Genomic DNA, 9,806 nt, shown 5'->3' on the forward strand with positions numbered 1-9,806 from the left:
GGCCAACATCTGGGACAACTTGAAAAATAAAATAAATAAATAATAGACTAACAAATTAAAACCCAGAGAATACAGTAAGAAACCATAAGTTCATTCAGATATAAATCAATGAATGAATGAATGGGACAGGGGCTGGGAAATTTGTTCCTTACAGTAGGATTCCAAATAACTGTAGAAGGAAAGATGGGTTCAGTCACCTTTTGGCAACTGCCACAGTAATAACTGTTTTAGTCAAGAATCACTGGTGGATGTTAAAACGAATGTGTGGAAATAGGCTATGAAACAGGGTTATGTGTGTCTCAAGGTATCTCCCCAACACATACACAGAAATAACAAAGGAAGAAATAGTAACTTTACAGTTGAGATCCTGGCAGGCACCACCTTAACAAAGTAGCCAGGCACCACCTTAACAAAGTAGCCAAAGTTATCATGAATATTGGGACAAACAGCTATCACACGGCTACTGAGGATGCACTGAGAAGGACGCAACATCATGTCTGTGGTACTCCTGCCAAAAGTGTATAACATGAGTCTAATCAAGGAGAAACACCAGTCAACCCAAAATGAGGGACATATAACACAACAGCTGGTCTGTACTCTTCAACAATGTCAACATCATGAAAGATAACAGAAAAACTGAAGGACAGTTCCAGATTAAAGTATTCTGAAGACACACGCCTAAATATAACATCGGATCCTGCACTGGATCATGGAACTGAAAAAATACACTAATGGGACAATTGGCAAAATTTTTGCAAGGTCTGAAAATTTGATAACAGTATTTAATCACTGGAGCACCAGGGAAGTCCCTGTATTCTTGATTTTAACAGTTAGACTCTAAGAATTTGTGCTTGTTTTTATGAAATACACATGGATGTTATAAAGGTAAGAGAGAATCATGCCTGCAACTTTTTTTTTTTTTTTTGCGGTATGCGGGCCTCTCACTGCTGTGGCCTCTCCCGTTGCGGAGCACAGGCTCTGGACACACAGGCTCAGCAGCCATGGCTCAGGGGCCCAGCCGCTCCGCGGCATGTGGGATCCTCCCAGACCGGGGCACGAACCCACGTCCCCTGCATCGGCAGGCGGACTCTCAACCACTGAACCACCAGGGAAGCCCCACCTGCAACTTTTTTCTCAAATACTTTAGAAAAACGACATGGGGAAGAAGTGAATGACATGGCGGACTAATATGTTAACATTTGAGGCATTTCAGTGAAAGGCATACAGCAATTTCTTCTACTATCTTTGAAACTTTTTTATAAGAGTGAAATTATTTAAAAATAAAAAGTTTTAGAAAGAGATACCACTTTTCACCAACCAGATGTGTAAAAAACTTTTAAAAGATGGCCAGTATCCGTTGCTGGAAGATATGGTTGAAAACCAGGACTCTGAAACCTAGTGGGAGGAAAGCAAACCAATACAATCTCTTTGCAGGGTAATTTGGAGATTTAGAACAGTCTTTGACCCAGCCATTCCATTTAGAAAACCCTAATCTATGAAAACTAAAATATCTGTCTAAATGTGTTTATATAAATGTGAGCACATATTTGTAAATGCACAGAAAAATGTTTTGAAAGATAGGTACTAAACCATTGTAAGTAATTACCTCTGTGGAGAGAAGAGAGATATAAGAGTGAGAAGTAAAAAAGCGACTTTTATCCCTACAAACGTTTATGGTTTAAAAGTTTCTTAATTCAAAAACAATTTTAAACAAAGGGGAAAGAGACAAAGTCATGGAGAGGGACTCAAAACTAGGTGAAGAGTTAATCGGATGATAGCAGGCGACCAGCACAGCATGAAAGCCACGCAGAGAAAGAGCCAGGGTTGCTGAAAAAATCTTCCTGAGAGCAGACCAATGAGATCTCTAGGAAAGATACATATGTCCCAAAACAATGGTGAGGGTAAAATATTCAGAGCTGAGTTGTCCAATACGGTAGCCACTAGACACACTGAACTTGTGGCTAGTACAAAATGACGTGTTAGCAGGGTAAGGATGCACAATAGATTTCGAAGACTTATTATGAAACAAAAGAACGAAAATAACTCATTAGTATTTTTACACTGATTACATATTGAAGAGATATTATCTTAGAAATAGTAAGTTAAATAAAATATATCATAAAAATTAATTTCATATGTTTCTTTTTACTGGTTTAATGTGCCTACTAGCAAATGTAGAATTACTTATGTGGCTCCCAATACATTCCTACTGACAGTGTTGTTCTAGAGACTTTTGATAAAATATTCAATTTGTTCCACTATACCAGATTCTATTAGGGGATACCGCTTACTTCAGACACATCATCACTTCAAAGTAAGAAGTTTGGTTCTTATGAGTGGTAATCAATTCTGTACTAGACATAAACTTTGCATTCTCAACCACATACAGCTGAGCTTTGAACACAGTGGTAGGAGGGACTGAACCCGGCGCAGTTGAAAATCTGAGTATAACTCTACAGTCTGCCCCCAGTATCCATGGTTCCACATCCACATATTCAACCAACCGCAGATCATGTAGCACTGCAGTACATCTTTACTGAAAAAAATCCACATGAAAGTGCACCTGTGTAGTTTAAACCCATGTTGTTCAAGAGTCAACTGTACATGGATATAACTAAATACCTTATAAATGTGAAGATCTAACTTTTCCACAAATCAGACTATGCAAATTTGAAGTCATTATTTTATAATGCAGGATAAGAAGTATTAGAAAAACACTGATATCCACTCCATCCCAAAGAACAAAATTTTTTTATAAAAAATCAAGAAAAGTCGCACAAAAAATTCACGAATGTTCACAGCAGCATTATTCATCATAGTCAAGAATTGGAACCAACCCAAACAACATCACTGATGAATAAATAAAATGTGGTATAGCCATGGAAGATTATTCAGCAATAAAAAGGAAGGAAATACTGATACAAGCTTCAACATGGATGAATCTTGAAAACACTATGCTAAGGGAAAGAAGTCAGTCAAAAAAAAACACGTACTGGGCTTCCCTGGTGGCGCAGTGGTTGCGAGTCCGCCTGACGATGCAGGGGACACGGGTTCGTGCCCCGGTCCGGGAAGATCCCACATGCCGCAGAGCAGCTGGGCCCGTGAGCCATGGCCGCTGAGCCTGTGCGTCCGGAGCCTGTGCTCCGCAATGGGAAAGGCCACAACAGTGAGAGGCCCACATACCGCAAAAAAAAAAAAAAAAAAAAAACCATGTATTGAATGAATCCATTAATATGAAGTGTCCACAATAATCTACACAAACAGAAAACAAATTAGTGGTTAACAGGGGATGTGGGATTGGGAGGTGAGAACAGGGAGTGACTGCTAATGGGATACGGTTTCTTTGGGAATGATGAAAATGTTCTAAAATTGATTAAAGTAACAGCACAACTCTATGAATATACTAAAAACCACTGAATTGTACACTTTAAAATAGGTGAATTATATGGTATGTGAATTATATCTCAATAAAGCTGTTCTTAAAAAGAAAAGTAAAAAATTAACCAACATAGAAAATACAAAAAAAATTCATATCAATCTTACTGAGAACACTCTGAGGTCTTTCCTTTATTCTGATAGTCCATTATACACTGAATAAGATGGTTATTTTCATCCAACATCTGAAATGAAATGAGAAAAAGATTACTGTAAATCTAGTGCAACAATTAATAAAAAATTCAGATTTCTAGAAACATTTATCTCTACAGGAACTGAATCCACACAGGTCTTTTTTTATACATAGTATATAGCTCAGCACAAAAGATCTTATTTTATACCTTTGGAATGTTATCACGTTTAATCAACATTTTTAAATTTTTTTTTTTGGCAGTGCCGCCCGGCTTGCATGATCTTATTCCCTGACCAGGGATTGAACCCGCGCCCCCTGCAGTGGAAGCGTGGACTCTTAACCATTGGACCACCAGGGAATTCCCTAATATTTCTATTTCACTTATTCTCCCTCTGAAGCTCAGCACAGAAAATTTGGAGTTTCTTTTCTGTTCAAACATTTAATTACCTCTACTATCTGAAACAGAAGTTTTAGCCTACTAAGACTAAAAGTTAAGAGGGAATTCCCTGATGGTCCAGTGGTTAGGACTCCTGAGCTTCCACTGCAGAGAGCACGGATTCAATCCCTGGCAGGGGAACTAAGAGCCCCCAAGCCGCGGGGTACAGCCACAAAACACAAACAAAAAAGACTAAAAGTTAAGAGTCCAAGTTGGCTTTGCATCATTGTAATGCTTTGTCTTAGTGAAAAAAAAATCTGTCTTTATCCAGAATAAGCTCATGAAAACTTCAGCTCAGGAGGCTTAAGGAGACAGCTGGCTAGTTTCCAAGTTTTATACAGCATGGTTTTGTGATTCTCCAAATATGCAATAATCAATTACAATAATTTCTAGGTAAGTACTGTAATATTTATCGCAGACTCTATGAGCCTACCTTATAATTTAATTGTCCCAAAAGTTTAAAAATAAGAAGCATATCAATTTATCATACTCTCATCTTATAACAATTCAAAGCAAAACTAGCTTTAAGGGTTAAATAATTCATCTAAGCAAAGTGGCACTGAGGAAAAAGCACTGATGTAGCAATTAAAAGGCCAGTTAGTTTTAGTGCCAGCTTTGCTACCCTGTGCAAACCACTTAAGATTTCAGGGTCTCAGATTTATCAAGTGACAGGAGTAGATGTTCCTCCTAAAACTGCACCACCCTTCCAGGATTCAACGAAAGCATGAAGTATAATACCATAACCACTTTCCCACTAATTTAGTTAATGTAATTCTTTTAACTAAACACGAAAACCCATTGAAGAGTATGACTTTCCTGCATATGACTCATATGCAGAAAAAAATACTGTGCATATGATTCATATCGCTGGAAAAAAATATTAACATGCCCTTCTAAAAAATGTAGTTTTCTTCTTAATCATCAGATGCCAAAAAATTTGTCTTTAAAATGTGTTAATACAATCTCCAACCTAACGATTTCACAACCTATCTTCTCGGATTCTTCAACCTAATAAACTTCACCATTAGAATATTTGTCTCATACCTAACATCAATCCCTCACACTATAGAATGAGGCACTTAATTTGGAATCCTTTTTCTCTCCTCAGCTGAGGATGAAAACTTTAACTGATCAGCATCTCCTGAATTAATCACCCATGATAAGTATCTTTAGATGTATGTAAGAAAAACTCTTTACAGAAAAGAAAAACTCAGAACTTTTCTACAGGCCAAAAATAAAAAGCGAAGCCTTCCAGAAACACGTTTTGCCTATGTGTACTTGGGGCTGTTTGCCAGGCCGCAGACTTACCCCAGTACGCTACACGAAAAGCACTGCATTTTCAGGCACTGCCAAGCCGGTTTGTTCATAAAAATAAAGCAACAGTTGGGCAAATGTCAAATGCCACACTACAAAGAACCTGAGAGTCAACAGAAGCCAATTAACATAATCTCCGGGAGTACAATGGTATCCTGAGTGGTACTAGAAGATGACTTCTCTTCAATTTTCACCTTTGTTCCGGTGCATAAAACAAAACCGAAATATTTAAGGTAAACTGCAAAATTTTCCAAGTAACTTTTCAAAGTCTGGTTAACCAGAACTCAGAACGCTGCCTTGCTCATAGGCAACAAGGGGTAGAGAATAAAGAACCTTTGTGTCCCCAACTGGCAAGTAACAGCAACGACAGCACAGCTCCCTGTGTATTTATCACTACTTCTGCAATTGGTCACGAGAATCAGACTGTCTCCACTACTCGACTGTAAGCTCTGTGAAGGCAAGGACCATGTTCACCACTGCAGCCTCGGCGCCTTCAGTAGGCGCTCAATGAGTATTCGCTGCAGCTGTAAAGAGGTAAGGGGTGGATCCGGAAGGGAGGAGGGACTCCGAGAGAACCCCGAAATCCAGTGGGTTCTCCCTCGCCCACCCCTGAGCCTCGACTAAGGTTCCCTGCCGCGTCCCCCAAGTTCTGGTGACAGCTCCCCAACTCGGCCGGAGTTTGCAGCTCTGCGCGGGGAGAGAGCAACGCTCCGGCTTCCCCTCGGCCCCCCGGCGACCCTAGGTGGGGTCTGCACTGAGCCGCCTCGGCGCGCGGGGCGGGGCGACGCCAAAGTAACTCCGGAGCGACGCGCGGGGCCGCGGGGGGCGCGGGCCGCGGAAAACAGCCCTTCCCCGCGCGGCCGCCACCGCCGGGTGCACGCGCCCCGCCGCGCGAACGCCGCCCCATCCCTAGAGAAATCGGGCGCCAGTTGCTCGGGCTTTTGTGCCTGTAGAAAGGAGCCCAAACGCGCGCAGAACTCCTCGAGAGAACCGGTTCGCCCCCTTCCGCCACCCACTCGGGCGCAGCCCGCGGCTCGGGTTCCCACACCCACCCGCCTCCCAGCAGGCCCGCCTCCGCCCCCAGCCCGGCCGACTCCCGGCCCGGCCCCCGGGTCCCTCCCAAACGCGGGCCGGGCCTGGCATCTCCGACCCCGCGCGGTTTCACCTTCTGAATCGCAGCGGGAGTGATCTCCCCCTTGCCGCGCTGCCTTGGGGCCGCGAACGCCACGGACATGTTGCCGCCGTCACCACTATCGGCAAGTCCCAAGCGCTCCGGGTGAACGGCAAACTGGGGGAAAGACGCCGGTCTCTCGGGCCGAACCACGTCGAGAACGCGGGGAGGGGGGATGCTCCAGCGCCCGACGGGCAGCCGGCCGGCCCAGCCTGGACGGGGAACTCTGGCCCGTACTAGTCCAGTTTCTGCGTGGTACTTTGGGACCACAGCCCCGGTAGAACTTCCCTGCTCTTGATCGCCCACTCGTTCCTCCACCTTTCCTTCCCCGCCACCCCCCGGGCCTCTGCGCTTGTGGTAGGGCCGCGCCCCAGCCCTCCCTCCGTTTCAGCGATTCAGGAAATGGTCCCGCCGCCGCGGGAGAGGGAGCGGCTAGGGCAGCCCCTGTCACAGGAAATGCGAGCGCCTGAGCCGGCCCGCCCCTTTCGCGCGGGGCCGCTTTCCTCCCGCTCCGCGCACTGGAGCGTCCCTCCGGCTGCGTTTCGGCGCTCTGCTGTAGACCGCGTTTAGTTTTTCCAACTTCATCTTTACCCCTTCCGGGGAAGAAGTGGCCTCCCCGAGCTGTCCGGGTACCCCGGAGATGGGAGGAGGGAGGTCAGGACCCGGGAGTTCGTGCCAACCCGTGGGGCATCTGCCAAGATGAGGCAGAGTTGGGAGGACGAGGAGAACGCGGATTCGCTGGTTTGAATGGCTCGGCTACGCCCCGAGTGCGCACCTCCGAGTCCACGGTCTCGCGCGCACACACAGTCTTTCTTAACACTTGGAAAGTAAGCGCGACCCAAAATCGGGAAACGAAGGCTGTGTCCTGCACTCGGGAGCGGTCGGCCAAGTTGGCTGGAAAGGCCACAGTTGAAAAGTTCACCTCTTAGGATAAACCCTTGTCAGAAATGTGGGTCGATTTCATCTGACTTGCATCTTCGGAACTAACTTTTGAAATAGGGCTCCCTTGCTCTTTTCTTTTGCAATATTTAGTGGCTTGTAAATTAGGCCCAAGCTACCAGGCTTCCAATCAGTGTGAGGCAAAAAGCCATAGCTTTCAAATTTTGTAAGGGACATGGGCAAATGTGTTTAATGCGTTGGTGTGGGGTTTACTACTATGGTGTAAATTTAGACTTCCATGTAACACAAAGGAAAAGTTTAAAAGTGTCACCCAACATTAATGAGGCTCAAAAATCAATCCCTCTGTTTATGTATAAACTAAATCAGAAAAAATAAAGGAAATTTTCATATTTTAAAATTTATGTTTCAAATAAATGCTCTTCACAAAAAGGTCATGAGTTTCATTCATTCAGCAAATGTGGGTGCATTTTATGTGCTAGGCTTTATGCTAGGCACCTAGGATACAGCTGTGATAGAGTTGAGAGACCAGAAACAAGTAAACGAATATGTACGTACGTAAAGTACTAACAGGGACTTCCCTGGGGGTCCAGTAGTGAGGATTCTGCCCTTCCACTGCAAGGGGCACGGGTTCTATTCCTGGTTGGGGAAATAAGATCCCACATGCCACATGGCACAGCTAAAAAAAAAACTACTAAGAAAGACTAGCAAACGGGACTGAGAGAGTGACAGAGGCACCCGTGTGGGTTAGGGTGGGAAATCCCCTCGGTTATATTTAAGCTGAGGCCTAAAGGATGAAAAGCCTCAAGCCATCCTAAGAATAAAAGTAAGATGATTTGTACTCCTACAAATAGTAGTTACTCTTAGGAATTCAATTGTCTTTCACTACCCTAAGCCTTGACAAAAATACTCTGGTATATTTGGACATAATGTAACACATCAATTTAGAAAACCTACTGAATTCAGAACAGAAACGAAATCCATCACTAAGCCTTTCAAGATGAAAGCCTGGCTGCCATCATCTTGTCTTGATGTTTACACAAATGTGCCTTAGTAGTTAAGAACAATATTTCAGTAGGAGAAATGAAACATACTCTTACTGCTCCAGTTCTGTCTGCTAGGCAGATAGCACAGAAATTTTAGAAGAATGACATGAACCAGTAGGAACACTGTCTGAATTACTATATCCCAGAAAAAAAAAAAAGTGTGCCAAGGGGACTCCTATTCCAAGGAGGTACCCAGAGATGGGTACGTTTTTTTGTCTAAATTACAGTTTCCCAACAGCAGGAAAGGAAATCAACTGAGAATGGGTAAGAGATCTGCTTAAGGTGTTTATTCCTTCAGAGTAGCACGCTAGAGTCTAGGGCACCCCAAGCCTCTAGGCATGGACCACAGTTTTCTCTGATACCATGTGTGCCATAAAAATACCAGTATTTTCTATGTGTCCATCACATGAAATCAGAGGGGTAGCACTGGTGTAAAGATCCATCCAAAAATACAAATGATCTCCCCAGGAGAAGACACTTTTTAAAAGGGACTTTATCTTACTCTTAAGCGTCCATTGTAAACCAATCAATCAGCTTGACCTGGAAAAGTGGAAAATTCAGAAAGTGATAAGGAACGTTGTAGCCTGGAAGAACTTTCTTAGAATTTTGGAGTCTTTGAACCTGTAAAAACCCTGAGTTAGAAAAAAGATAGAAGCATCTAGTAAATCCTGTGTCACTTCGCCATTAAGAGAGAGGAATCCCAAGGTACAGATTGAGTGGTAGCAGAGCTGGAAAGAAAAGAATAGAGTCCCCAGCATTTAGTTAAGGAGAAAACAGAGAATGAATACGGGCAGTTGGCCCAAGTTTGAGAAATGACTCTGGGAACTTAAAAATGAGCTACCCAGGCAACCATCTCCCCAACCAGAAAAATCAGTCCCATTATTTAAATTGTTCTTCGATTGAGACATCTGAAAAAGGAATTGAGATCACATAATGAAGATGTGAAAGGTTTTTTAGAATATACAATAGCTCAGAGTAAATAAAATAATCTGGATGAACAATTAAGTGTTGATTATTCACCCTAATGAATGTAGGTACAAACCAAAAAAAGGTAATAAGGAAATTATCCATGCTTGATTTTCAAATATGCTTCAATTTTTTATTTGTTTTACATGAATCTGTATTCCTTAAATGTATTTCACTGAAGTGATAGCTTGAAGTGCTGTAGGAATATACTCAATATTTAGTGAAACTATATTATCATGGCATTAAAATTACCTTAATCCACAAAAAAAATCATGAATTTGCAGATAATTGAGATTACTTTCATACAAACATTTCTTTAATACTTATTGTTTTATAATTAGTAGAATCTCTGTACTATCAAATTAGCTGATATTTTAAGCCCCAGTGCTGCCCTAAATTCTTATAATA

General features: G+C 42.8%; 1 protein-coding gene across 3 annotated transcripts in view; it reads right to left on the reverse strand.

Annotated features, from left to right (window-relative positions):
• Window positions 1-6,811, reverse strand: part of SS18 (SS18 subunit of BAF chromatin remodeling complex) — a 76,238-nt gene extending 69,427 nt beyond the window's left edge. Inside the window, exons 1-2 of one of the 3 annotated variants that reach the window (XM_060118131.1) lie at window positions 6,484-6,811; window positions 3,544-3,620 (exon numbers count right to left, since the gene is read on the reverse strand). In XM_060118131.1, the coding sequence (XP_059974114.1) occupies window positions 3,544-3,620; window positions 6,484-6,552 (146 nt within the window). In that variant the 5' untranslated portion in view covers window positions 6,553-6,811. The remainder of the gene's footprint in view (window positions 1-3,543; window positions 3,621-6,483) is intronic. The other 2 variants (XM_060118132.1, XM_060118130.1) reach the window with 2 other exon arrangements.
• Between the last annotated feature and the right edge of the window lie 2,995 nt (window positions 6,812-9,806).

The sequence above is a fragment of the Mesoplodon densirostris genome, chromosome 15 (assembly GCF_025265405.1).
Source record: "Mesoplodon densirostris isolate mMesDen1 chromosome 15, mMesDen1 primary haplotype, whole genome shotgun sequence".
Classification (NCBI taxonomy): domain Eukaryota; kingdom Metazoa; phylum Chordata; class Mammalia; order Artiodactyla; family Ziphiidae; genus Mesoplodon; species Mesoplodon densirostris.